Genomic DNA, 13495 nt, shown 5'->3' on the forward strand with positions numbered 1-13495 from the left:
GTATTAGATAGTTTTTATCTCTCTAACTGACTTACCCGTACGATGTCTGATTCCTGGTCCTAGGTGCTTTTATCCACTCTTTCCTCGTCACTTGTGGCAGGGTCTCTCTTGAGGCTCCGCTTTTCCGGGATCAGTTTTTTTACTCCGGCACTGTAAGCTGTCAGATCTGTGACCGGACTCTTTACCAAACGGACTAGTCACTCTCGTGCCTGGTGCCCCCTTGCCACATTTGTAGCAGGAGTCCGCCCTGTTTTCTACCTTGCAGTCGGTTTTACTATGCCCGAATTGCCTTTTACTAAACCATCCACAACTTAGTCACGGATTACCTGACACCATGTGGTTGTGGATTTTTTATCGAGGTTTACTCTTATATTATATGGAGTTTTAAAGCGATCTAAAAATTTGAAAAAATTCAAAAAGATTCTGTTGAACACCGATCATCATGATTTTTGTTAAATGTTTTTGGATCCATTAGGTCCTTCTGTAAAAGTAGTTGAAAAATTACTCAACTTTTCAAAAATTTGTTTGTGAGTCTCCAGAGAGTGCCTACCAAAGAGTGTAACAGAATAAAAGGGATACTGGGAAACTAAAGCTATATTTTTGTCTCATCTTCATATAATTTACTACATACTCCCAATAAAAGTAGTCAATTATATAATGGTTTTAAATTAAAATTAAACTTAAAAAAATTAACAAGGAATATTGATTTACTTTTGCATAAAAAGTTTGATGCAAAAACTTACGAGGGGGTCTGGCGCCTTTGTTTAGAGATTAGGTTGGCGCCTTTGTTTAAAGATTAGGTTGGCGCCTTTTTTAGAATTTGGGTTGGCGCCTTTTTCATGAGCCAGTCCGGCCCTGCACTAAAGCACTTCACGGAGTAATATGGAACAACACTCTAACCAGAGAAAAGAAAAAAAAAAAAAAGATCGTTCAGAGCATAGTAATGAATATTGCCCTAAATGGAGCGGAAGCATGGCCAATGACAATATCAATACGAAATAAAATCAAGAACAGTTGAACTGGTCTTTATGAGAAGATGTCTACAAATCACCAAAGAGAATAGAATAAGAACATAGAAAATATGGAACAGAATGAAAGTAGAATACTCAATTACAAAAAGGGGAAAACAGAGCCCTGCAGTGGTATGGACATGTACAAAGAATGCCAGAGCACAGGTCGCCGAAAAGAATATTAGAATGGGACCCGCTGGGAAGAAGATGGAGAGGAAGACCAGCTACGATATGGAAAACGCACATAGGAAATGCTATGATAGATAGAGACCTCAGAGGTGAGTGGGAGAATAGAGTGCAGTTGAGGAGGAAAAAGGCTAACATATAATGGGAAAAAGACGAAGAAGAAGAGAAGGAGACACAGCATTAAACAATAAAAGAAAAAATACAATTCAACTCAACTAGCTAACAGATTAAATTCCAATTGCAAAAGAAAATTATATAGAACACTGAGACATCAGTTGTTATATTAATTATAGCACAGAAATACTTTTTACTGATATTTTTTTATTATCGAACCTCATTTCGACTTAGAGAATTTCTCCAACCACGCCAATGCTCCGACAGTGGTATTGTGTTCGTCAATGACATATAGGGTCAACGTATAAATTCATGCCAGTGAGTTTACAATTTACAAAATCCGGTTTTTAACAAGGGAACTGACGAAACATAGTCAACCAGTTAAATAAATGGATACACCGTTCATAGACAACATAAAAAATGTATTAGCCTGCTATAGTTAACTAAAAAAAGGTTTGACCCTGAAAATTAAATGCATGTATAGAGTAGTTAGATTCGCATTCTATTTCGTTATCTGAATATAGAGATGGTTTAAATCAATAGTCAATTATTGTAATTACGAATGTTGTTCTGGGTTATTAAAAATAAGATAAGTTAAACAACAGAAACGAGATCTAGTTTAGTACCAAGGACTAATCAATAATTAAAATTGGAAAATTCGGGAAAAGTTCCATAAATAGGAATACTTAAATAAACAAATCTTTTATGTTTTCAGAAATGATTGCTGGAAACTGGAAAATAGTCTATATTTAGTAAATAGTGTTTCTCATAGAGATACTACGTTATAATCTTTGTATAAATGTTCCATCAACATCAACAAACTGTTCCATTCATTACATATTATTATTTATTTTTTGACAAGGGTAAAAATAACGACCAGATATCTCGACCTATCTAGAGATGGAGCAAAATATACGACGGTGAAATGAGAGACTAATAAATATAATATAGGAAACGAATATAAAACATTGAAAAAGTGAAATGTAATAAACATTTTAAACATTTAAAATTTAAAACCATAGTTTGGTATGACAAACAAACTTCGAATGGTCCAGATGTATTAATTACAAAATGAAAACGAAAAACCGGGAATATTGAAAGATACAAGATACAAATGTGAAATTAGTTTTAAATAATAACAAAAAAGTAAAGAGATGGGACAGAATACACCTCAAAGACTTGTTCAAAGACAAAAGAACAGAACAGATGCAAGTAGAAAACGGTGTGGTTTTAAAAATATAAAAAGAGGAAATTAAAATTGAATTACAAAACAGCAAAAATGGTGAAGCAGTAGGTCCAGACCAGATTCTAGTAGAAAGCTTAAAATGCATGAATGATGAATATTGCAGTACACAGTATGTGGTTTAATACAATATTAAAAAGAGGACACATACCGAAACAATGGTTATTCTTCACCTTTTGCAATATCCCTAAATAAACGTTGATTTTGAAAAAACATTTGACACAACAGTGCCGGTTTAACCTAACTTCGGGCCCTGGGCGCTGGAGGTTTAGGGGCCCCTTCATTGCTATTCGTTGTCAGTTTTTTAACAAGAAAACAGATGCATTAACTATGCAAATGAAATAACAAATAGAGCAAAGAAATCGAACAAGTAACAAGTTATACTATGCGTTAGCCCTAATACTGGGACAAAGAGAACTTACAAGAGACACAAAAATAAAAATATATAACACAATAGTGATACCGACTGTGCTCTGTGCAAGTTAAAACTGAACAATTCTGTAAAAACATAAGAGCAAGATAAATACAATGGAGATGAGACATTTAAAAAGAATAGTTGTAAAGACAAAATGGGATAGATTAAGCAACGAGACTATTGGGAGAATGGCCAACCAAGAACCAATAATGAATAAACTAACAAAGAGACAAATGAACTGGTATGGGCATTTAATGCGGATACAGCCCAACAGAATTACAAAATAAGTCTACGAAGCAAAGAACACCGTAAAAAGAAAAAGAGGCAGAACAAGACAAAAATGGATATAGCAAGTAGTAGATGCGGAAAAATTTAAAGAAAAATCACTCGTGGAATTGAAAATAATGGCAGAAAACAGGAAAGAATGGAAAATATGGGTGAATGGAAATTAAAATCTTCTTTGTGTCGTGCTTTTCTTTCAATTCTAAACACTATCTTGTAAACTATACTGTAAACACTGACTATACATTAACTATTTAAAATATCGACCGAGAGAAACACCTGATTCGTCTGCATGATCTCTATAATAGTGTGTATTAGTGTGTTCTTCCGTGTCTGACAAAAATCCATTTAAAAAAATTGAACAAAATATTCTACAATTTCACTATTAGGTCGTTTTGAAACAGTAATATGTATTGTTTCGGTGTTGGCATTTTCGTGTAATGTATTCTTTATCTATAATATATTATAAATGATATTTATTGTATTATGTAGGTATAATATCTATCTGCCACCCCTCGCTGTTATAACAGAGTTTCTTTGTTTAGCTAATTGTCCATTTACCGTTGGCTGTGTGTGGCCACTGTATAATGCCAAATTACAGTTTTTGCAATCACTGTACTTTTCAATATTTGAAATGGTTTGTACAGCTGGTTCCTAAAAAAACTGATACGACTCTTAAAGTGTATTTTGTAGAAAATTGAGCAGTGTATTTTGAAGGATAAATACTTACAGTCCGAAAAATGAAAGAATACCAATGAACGAACATATAAAACACGCTGTATTTTCCTGTCGCCGTGTCACAAAGAAAATTGCCCAGCTCAAGTACATGTAATAATAATTATTACATGTACTTGCACTGGCCAATTTTTTGTGTGACACGGTGACAGAAAAATACAGCGTGTTTTATTATATTCGTTCATGGGTATTCTTTCATTTTTCCTGCTGTATATATTATTTACATACTGTCACTGTCACTGCCAAATCTTAAAATTTGTCCGATAACTTATTCTGTTCAACCTCAAAAATGGCGGCTTTAATATTCTATTTAGTAAAAATATATTTTATTCTAATTTATGTAAAAACTATCATTTATATAATCTTTATAAAATGCAGGAATTCAAAATAATATAAAAATTTAGACCTATTACAATTTATGAAGTCAGCTGTTTGTTGTTTGTTTGTTTATTTTATTATTTGTCGGTAATAATAAATATAATATAATGTCAGACCAATCAAATACACTGCTCAAAATAATCAAATCTTACTTAGAGTCATATCAGTTTTTTTAGGAACCAGCTGTACCTATTGTTTGGGTATTGGCATTTTCGGGTATAATCTATTCTTTATCTATAAATTAGATTTATGTATATTTATTTTTGTCTTTCGTTTAATATCAAATTATAATTCTATTTTAAAATAACTTATTTTAAAGCCCAAAAGTGAGATAAATTACTATTTAAGCCCCACAATTCAAAATGAAATTATTAGTTTACTTGGAAGGCACTGCAGTTAGGGAAACAATTGTGTCAGAAACTAAAAAACTCCGTTTAAGCGATTATTTTGGATACAATTCGAGACATGGCTAAATCTGACAACTTTCTGTAGTTTTTGGAAAAGGGCCCCGCCATAACCATTGACACCGGCCCCTATGGGGCTAGGCTAGGCCACTGTGTATAGACGTGAAGCGATGTAACAAGAGAGCATAGGCGTTTGCAGTGTATTAGCGTATCTGTGTATGAGATTGTAAGAAAGAGAGGACCAGGGAGAAGAAGAATATCTTGGCTTCAAAACCTGAGAAAGTGGTTTAATACATCGACAACCGGACTATTCAGAATAGCAGCAAGCAAAGTTAGGATAGCCATGCTGGTCGCCAACATCCGGAACGGATAGGCACCTTAAGAAGAAGAAAGTGTATGAGATTATTTTCGGAAAATATGTAGATTATTTAGCGATTTTATTTTTTTATAACTAAAAGGTACGGGCCCCTCCGGAGCCCGGGCCCCTGGGCGCCCGCCCCAAGCGCCCAGTGGATAAACCGGCACCGACAAAAACGTAGACAAAAGAGATTTAAGAATAATAACAAATATTTACTGGAATCAAAGAGTACAAATTGTAATAGATAACAAACCCAGTTCATAAATTGAAATCAGATGAGGAGTTTGGCAGAGATGTATTGTCTCCATTACTATTCAATGTATATAGTGAATCCATTTTTGAAGACTAAATACTCTCTGAAAGTGAAGGAATAATAATCACCGGAAGAACTATACAGGGTGTAACAAAAATACAGGTCATAAATTAGATCACATATTATTCTGGGACCAAAAATAGTCCGAATGAACCTTACCTTAGTACAAATATGCACATAAAAAAAGTTACAGCCCTTTGAAGTTACAAAATGAAAATCGATTTTTTTGAATATATCGAAAACTATTGGAGATTTTTTATTGAAAATGGACATGTGGCATTCTTATGGCAGAAACATCCTAAAGAAAAATTATAGTAAAATTTGTGCACCCCATAAAAATTTTATGGGGATTTTATTCCCTTAAACCCCCCCAAACTTTTGTGTACGTCTCAATTAAATTATTATTGTGGTACCATTAGTTAAAATCAATATTACTAAAACTTTTTTGCCTCTTAATATTTTTTCGATAAGGCAGTTTTCATCGAGTTGAGGCTTATTTTTCAATATGTTTACATAAAAATTTTATGGGGGATTTGTTCTTTTAACCCCCCAAATGTTCGTGTACGTTTCAATTAAAATATTACTGCGGTACCATTAGTTAAACAGTGTTTTTAAAACTTTTTTGCCTCTTTGTATTTTTTCGAAAAGGCACCTTTTATCGAGATGTGGCTTCGTTTTTAATATGGTTCAAAATATGCCTAAAAATGTAAATCATAAATAAATTTTCATATTATTACCAAGTCTCCATAATCGTACTTAACCATATACAAATAAATATGTGGTGGATATGACAAATATTCGAAATATCTCGATAAAAACTGACTTTTCGAAAAAGTACTAAGAGGAAAAAAAGTATTGAAAACAATGTGTTTAACTAATGGTACTACAATAATAATTTAATTGGAGCGTACACAAAAGTTGGGGGGGTTTAAAGGAACAAAACCCCCATAAAAATTTTATGGGGTGTCCAAATTTCACTATAATTTTCTCTTAAGATGCTACTACCATAATAATGCCACATGTCTATTTTTAATAAAAAAACAATAAAAATAGTTTTCGATATATTGGAAAAAATCAATTTTCATTTTGTAACTTCAAAGGGATGTAACTTTTTTTATGTGCACATTTGTACTAACGTAAGTTAGGTTCAATCGAATTATTTTTGGTCCCAGAATATGTGATTAAATTTATGACCTGTATTTTTGTTACACCCTGTATAATAACAACATAATATATGCAGATGATATCGTGATTATGGCAAGTTCTGCTGAACAACTCCAACTACTACTGAACAAGAATAGAAGTTTCTGTGAAAAATATGGACTAAAAATGAATATAAAAAAGACTAAATATACAATAACAGTGAAAACAATTTTCTGCAATAAAGACCTTAGATTGGAACTGAGAGTAAGAGCTCTGAGATGTTGTTTTTTCGATACTACAATAATATGGACTTGAAAGCTGAACACTGATGCAGGTGTATTATAAAATAGGGCATTATGTATAACATATAGCCCAGTCGGGATAGCATTTGACCTTGCATTACGAGCTGCCCCAAATTTTATTTTTCTAATCTTGAGAGGGTGTCAATAGTAGTATAAATTTAAGATCTCGACTGAATTTGACCGTTGCGTTAGCCGCCATCTTGATTTTAAACAAGAACCGTTTTTGCTCAATATCTCCGCCATTTTCAACTTTTCGACAAAAACTATACTGACTGAAATTGTTGAAAATGCGATATTCTATAATTTCGTTTATTACAATTTTTTTCGTGCGGTCCATATTTTCCGAGTTAAAAAATAGTGACAGTTAGAGCATAATTATTGATTTATTGAATTATCTCGTTTATTATTAGTTTTACAACAAATTTTAATCCATACAAAAATGAAGAGTATTAAGTTTTGTACAATTTTGATCTGTTTCATTTTTTTGATAAAATCAATATTTAAGGTAGTACGTATGCGATAAAGGCGCGAGCGTAAGACCCGATTGATTTTATAGCAATTGTTTTTGTTCAATATCTCCGCCGTTTTCAACTTTTTGACAAAAAGTGTAAGGACTGAAATTGTTGCAATTACGATTTACTACAATTTTTCGGGAGAACCAGTGGCGGGTCTAAGAAGGGGAGAGGGCGATGGGAAAATTCCCCCAACGGGGCCCAAAATTTAAAAAAAAATTGTTGAAATATTAAAATATGTTAGCTGACATGAAACTTAATTATCGACAGACAAATTCAACCAATAAAACCCACTAGTTAATAAAATTAAGTGAACTTACTTAAATTAGTTAATAACTTGCGTTATTATTTATGTCTTTTATGTACTTAGTTTGGTTGGTTTTTCATTGGAAGTTGCAAAAATTGTATAAAATATAATTCTCTTTATTTTTGTTTATGTACAATTATGTCGTAAAGTTAATAATAAATGAGACAATTCAATAATTATGCTTCCCCCCGCTTCCAATATTTTCCCCCTTAACTCGGGGAATATTGATCACATAAAAAAATGGTGGAAAATAAATTGTAGGAAATTGCGTTTCCAACAATTTTAGTTCCTATCGTTTTAGTCGAAAAGTTGAAAATGGCGGAGATATTAAGCAACAACGGTTCTCCTTTAAAATCAATATGGCGGCTAATGCAACCGCGGAATTCAGTCGAGATTTTAAATTTACACTACTATTGATCTCCCCTAAAGGATAGAATTATAAAATTTGGGACAGCTCGGAAACAAGATCCAATACAGTAATTATGCTCCCCCCACCACTTTTTACTATTATCCCACTTAACTCGGAAAATATTAACCGCATGAAAAAAATTGTTAAAAAGAAATTGTAGGAAATCATATTTGGAACAATTTTAGTTGAAAATGGCGTAGATATTTAACAAAAACAATTGCTACAAAATCAATCAGGTCTTACGCTCGCGGCATTATCGCATACGTACTACCTTAAATATTAAATTTAGCAAAAAAATCAAAGAGATTAAAATTGTGTAGAATTTAATTCTCTCTATTTTTATATAGAAACATTTTTGTCGTAAAACTAACAATAAACGAGATAATTCAATAATTTTGCTCTAACCAACTCTAGTCACTATTTTCCGCCATAGCTCGGAAACTATCGACGGCACGAAAAAATTGTAACAGTAGAAATGATAGAAAATCACATTTTAAACAATTTTGGTTGTTATACTTTTTGTCGAAAAGTTGAAAATGGCGGAGATATTGAGCAAAAACGGTTCTCGTTTAAAATCAAGATGGCGGCTAACGCAACGGCGGAATTCAGTCGAGATTTTAAATTTACACTACTATTGACCCTCCCTAAAGATTAAAAAAATAAAATTTGGGGCAGCTCCTAATGCAAGGTTAGGCCTGTTATTCGTCTAACCCGACTGGACTAATATGTTTAAAACTAATTCAAAGTCATTACTCGATGTAGTATCTGTTCTTGGATTCAATAACCGCGAGTAACATTGGATTGTCATGTTTGTTATTATTTAAAGGTGTATATAAAAATTAACTCAGGCGAGAGAAAGATATTATGATTATTGCTGTATTTAGCAAGTATTCACGGTTATGATAGGTCGCGTCTTTATGGTAAATAACTTATGGTTGAATCACCGAGAGTTCGATTTAAATATAATGTGATCGAATAAACTGAGTTTTAATTAATTGGGACCAGAAAGCATTAACACCACACATATTTATGACACAGGAACACATAAATAAGCTACAGTCCTTTGAAATGTGGTGTTACAGGAGGATGCTTAGAATAGCGTATGGACACAGAAGAAAACGAAAACGGAAGTATTATGAGAAACTGGTAAAGAATACGAAATAATAAACACGATAAAAATAAGAAAGTTACAATATCTGGGACACGTAATGAAGGGACAGCCATAGGAATGGTCAATAACGATAATACGGAAAAGATAAGAGGAAGGAGGAGTGTGGGAAGAAGGAGAGTGTCATCGTTGAAGAATTTAAATGCAGTTCAATAGAACTGTTCAGAGTAGCGGTAGATGGAATAAAGACAGTGATGATGATACCCAAGCTCCAATTGGTAGACGTCAGTTAAGAAGGACACAAAATGAGCAAGAACTTGAAGAGTAAGTCTGTAATAACAAATCCGAATAAATGAAAATTTATTAGAGAAATAAAAGAAGGGGAACGCTAATGCTAGCAGCATGCAGCCATAGGAATGGTCTATAATGATAATAGGGAAAAATAAGAGGAGGGAGGAGTATGGGAAGAAGGAGAGTGTCATCGTTGAAGAATTTAAATCCAGTTCATAGTAGCGGTAGATTTTTGAACTTCAAAAGACGGTCAAATATTTGGCTTATATAGTCATTAGAATTATGTGCAAATGAAAACATACATTAAAATGCAAATACAAACTTATTGGAAGCATTTGAGATGTGGACGTATCAAATAATGCTGAGAATCTCCTGGACAGACAGAATAACCAATGAGGAAGTACTAAGGAGAATACAGAATAGCAGGGAGATACTGGATTCCATCAAAATAAGAAAACATCAATATACTTGGATCATATAACACGTGGTGACAGATATGAACTCCTAAAATTAAGTATGCAGGGAAAGATTCAAGGAAGGCGCAGCATTGATAGGAGAAAAATGTCCTGGCTGAGAAATCTCAGAGAATGGTTTGGATGCAGCTTAACTGAACTCTTTCGGGCTGTAGTGTCAAAAGTGAGAATAGCAATGATGATTCAACCTTCGTCGCGGAGATGGCACGTAAAGAAAAAGAAGAAGAAAACAAACAAGATACTTCTAACATCAAAAAATGACTCGTTTTTTATTTATGAGAACACATTTTAGAGCTGCCCAGGAGATACACAACTTTCGTAATGGGGAAAATAAAGAGTGTTAAAGTTTATAAATATTTTTCAACAATGTCTCCAAATACCTACCTATTAGTCAAAATTCTATTTATTACACCTCAATCTGTAATTTGCGGTTTTCCGTCCGTGCACATAGCGGTCAGCCATGTTTTTGTCTTTATTTGTATCTAAATGACTCAGGTTAAGAAAATATAGGACACTGATAACGGGTTTATTATCTGTAATAATAGTTTTTAAGTCTTTGAGATCATGGAAAGATCAGATGTTAGTACCTATGGATATGAACAGAAAACAATTATCTTTAGATGACCGGTGAAAAAATTTTAGGATTTCTAAAAAGATAATAAGTGAACTTTGAGGATGGGAAATTATTTCTCAAAGGAAGGAAGTAGTTTTGAATTGTCTCCTATAGACAAACAGGGGAGGCCTATGTCCAGCAGTGCATCGAGAGAGGCTGATCATGATGATGATCTACGAATTTGGCTGAACACCAGCACAACTGATGGAAGTAATTAGCTAAGATGAAGGCAATAGTTGATGGTACTTACAGAAGGAGATTAGTTAAAGATCTGGAATAACATAATGATTTTGAATAAATGGCAAGGCAAATAATAGAAGAATACTTCTAGAAAATGGGGTCTGGAAGTAAATACGTAAAAACATAATATCTATGCGTAGTAAGGGAAGGAAAGCAGAACCTGAATCTGGAATAGGAGACAATTGCAAGCAGCAATGAATATGTATAGGTACCTCGGAAAAGACTAGCAAGTACAGGACGAAACGAAGAAGATATTAAAACAGGATAGTACTTAAACGGACAGGTGATAGGAGCCCTGAATTCGGTACTGTGGCAAAAAAGTACAAAAACAAAAATTAAAAAACGAATTTACAACACAATATTAAAAGCACATTAACCTATGGTGCTGAAGTCTGGCAATTAACCAAGAAGTAAGTACAACGTTAAATTACTAGCCACTGAGATGGGTTTTTGGAGGAGGTCAGCAAGAAGATCTAGACTAAAAACACAGAACTTTTAGAACACAGAACACATAAGAAACGACGTCATTAGTCAACAAATGGGAATAGAAAGATCATACAGACATGCCCTCGAAAGGCAATATCTAGACAGTGCTAAGCCCGTCATTAGTAAGACGAGTGGAGGAAAGAAGAATCCCCAAAAAAGTGTTAGAATGGACCCTCACAAAAAAACGAAAACGAGAAAGACCAGCAACCATAGATAAGGTATAAGTCCAGCAACCACATGGATGAAGGACATGTCCAAGGCGATATTGTAATGAAATTTAAGAGACGAAGACCGCCACAATAGAAATAGAAACGAGTGGCGATTAGAAAAGGAAAGGCGTATAACGCCATAAAACCGATTGTATTATAAATATACACTTTAGTATAGCAAAAATGTAATATGTATAAAAGAATCGACTAACGCTGCATACATCAGCATCCATGATGACAATGCATTTGCTTTCACTACTTTCACATACTTATTTTTAATCTAAATGATAATCACTAGCGCGGTCATATTTTATTTCGCTAGCCGATTATAAAAGAAAAAATTGAAGGCAAACGCGTTCCTGGTATTATAAAAAAGAGCAACAGTACTAATTATTGTCTGTCACAAAACATTTTTATGCCTGATCATTATGGAATTTGCCGGTTACTAGGTCAGTCAATGTCATACACACTATTCCCCTATTCCCCAATTACATAACCAGCGCCAGAGCCATATTGAAGTTTGACACTTATAATTACAAATTATGTAACCACATGCATTGATTGGTTAAAGACCTACGACCACATTTTTTACAGTACACATAAAAACGTAGCCGTAGAAATAACGGTTACATCTCTACACCGGTACCGGTATCTGCCTTGTCACGTCCTTCAATGTTAAAAAATGTGTTAATTTGCCGGTTTCGGTTTTTTTTCTGTTGATCTACAGATATTAAAAAAACAGTAATGCTCACCCGGAACCTGCAAGTGTAGTGGATTCCACGCTATGTATCCTGATGCGTGTAGCCAGGTCCTTCAAAGTTTGCAAATCTGTTGCTGTTCCCGCCATTTTTAGTCAGTCACGTCGACACTCGGCACTACTAAACTGGTGGAATATTCGAAGAACATTCACTTAAATACACCTTATCAGTGTCGGAACTTGTAGCGTGATAATCGGTTATTTTATCGGTGAAATGGTAAAATCAAGACAACTAACTAATAAAAGGTTATCTTTAGATAAGCGACCACTTGAATTCGATGAAACTACTGGCAGAATGAAGAAATTGGATGAATTTACTTTGTGTTCTTACGCAACAGAGAACTCCAGAACAGAAACTGCATGAATGAACAATTATTTTATTCTCCATCTATTCTAACCATTGGCGTTCACCTATTTATCTTTTCCTGGGCAACAGGTTGCTTATTCGACGCTCGGAAATTGTTTATATTGTCTTGATGTGCACAATAATTCTTTTTCAGTTGTTTTTAAATACAATCTTATTTTCTAAATGGTAAGGTCAAGTGGAGTTCTAATTTTTATTCTATTTAGTTGTGTAGAGTTGTCCAAAGCATTTGAGATGTGGTGCTATAGAAGGATTTTGAAAATACCAAGGATCCAACGAGTTACAAATGAAGAACTGTTAAGAAAGCTACAAAAGGATTGCGTCATAAAGAATATCAAAACAAGAAAGCTGGAATATTTAGGCCACATTACCAGAGGTGCGAAATATGAAATGTTAAGGCTGATAATGCAAGGTAAAATTAAGGGTAAAGGATCCATAGATAGGAGAATTTCCTGGCTGAGAAACCTAAGATAGTGGTATAGTTGCAGCTGAGTAGATCTTTTTAGAGCAGCCGCCAATAAGGTACTGATAGCTGAGATGATAGCCAACCTCTGATAGGAGAAGGAACTAGAAGAAGAACTCATCCAATAAATTCACTGCTAACTCGTTGGAATGTTTTTTAGTCGTTTAAAATATTTATTGCTGTATTTGACGAGCATTTGCTTCAATGTTTCGACTTTTAGGTTTTTGTAAATGTCTATACTTATTTGTGAAATGAACCATGGCGCATCAGTGATGGCACGAACAACCTTAGATTGAAATCGCTCTAATATTGACTGCGTTCACCAGATGCAAACACATTCACAAATGTTTGCGCTTTGATTCTAAACTTGTTGACAGCAA

The 13495-nt window shown here is 33.8% G+C and overlaps 1 protein-coding gene across 1 annotated transcript in view; it reads right to left on the reverse strand.

Annotated features, from left to right (window-relative positions):
* The window catches only part of LOC114335466 (transketolase-like protein 2), a 54781-nt gene extending 42194 nt beyond the window's left edge, over positions 1-12587 (reverse strand). Inside the window, exon 1 of the mRNA XM_050657911.1 lies at positions 12284-12587. Within this exon, the coding sequence (XP_050513868.1) occupies positions 12284-12378 (95 nt within the window). The 5' untranslated portion in view covers positions 12379-12587. The remainder of the gene's footprint in view (positions 1-12283) is intronic.
* Positions 12588-13495: the final 908 nt, after the last annotated feature.

The sequence above is a fragment of the Diabrotica virgifera genome, chromosome 8 (assembly GCF_917563875.1).
Source record: "Diabrotica virgifera virgifera chromosome 8, PGI_DIABVI_V3a".
NCBI classification, from domain to species: Eukaryota; Metazoa; Arthropoda; class Insecta; order Coleoptera; family Chrysomelidae; genus Diabrotica; species Diabrotica virgifera.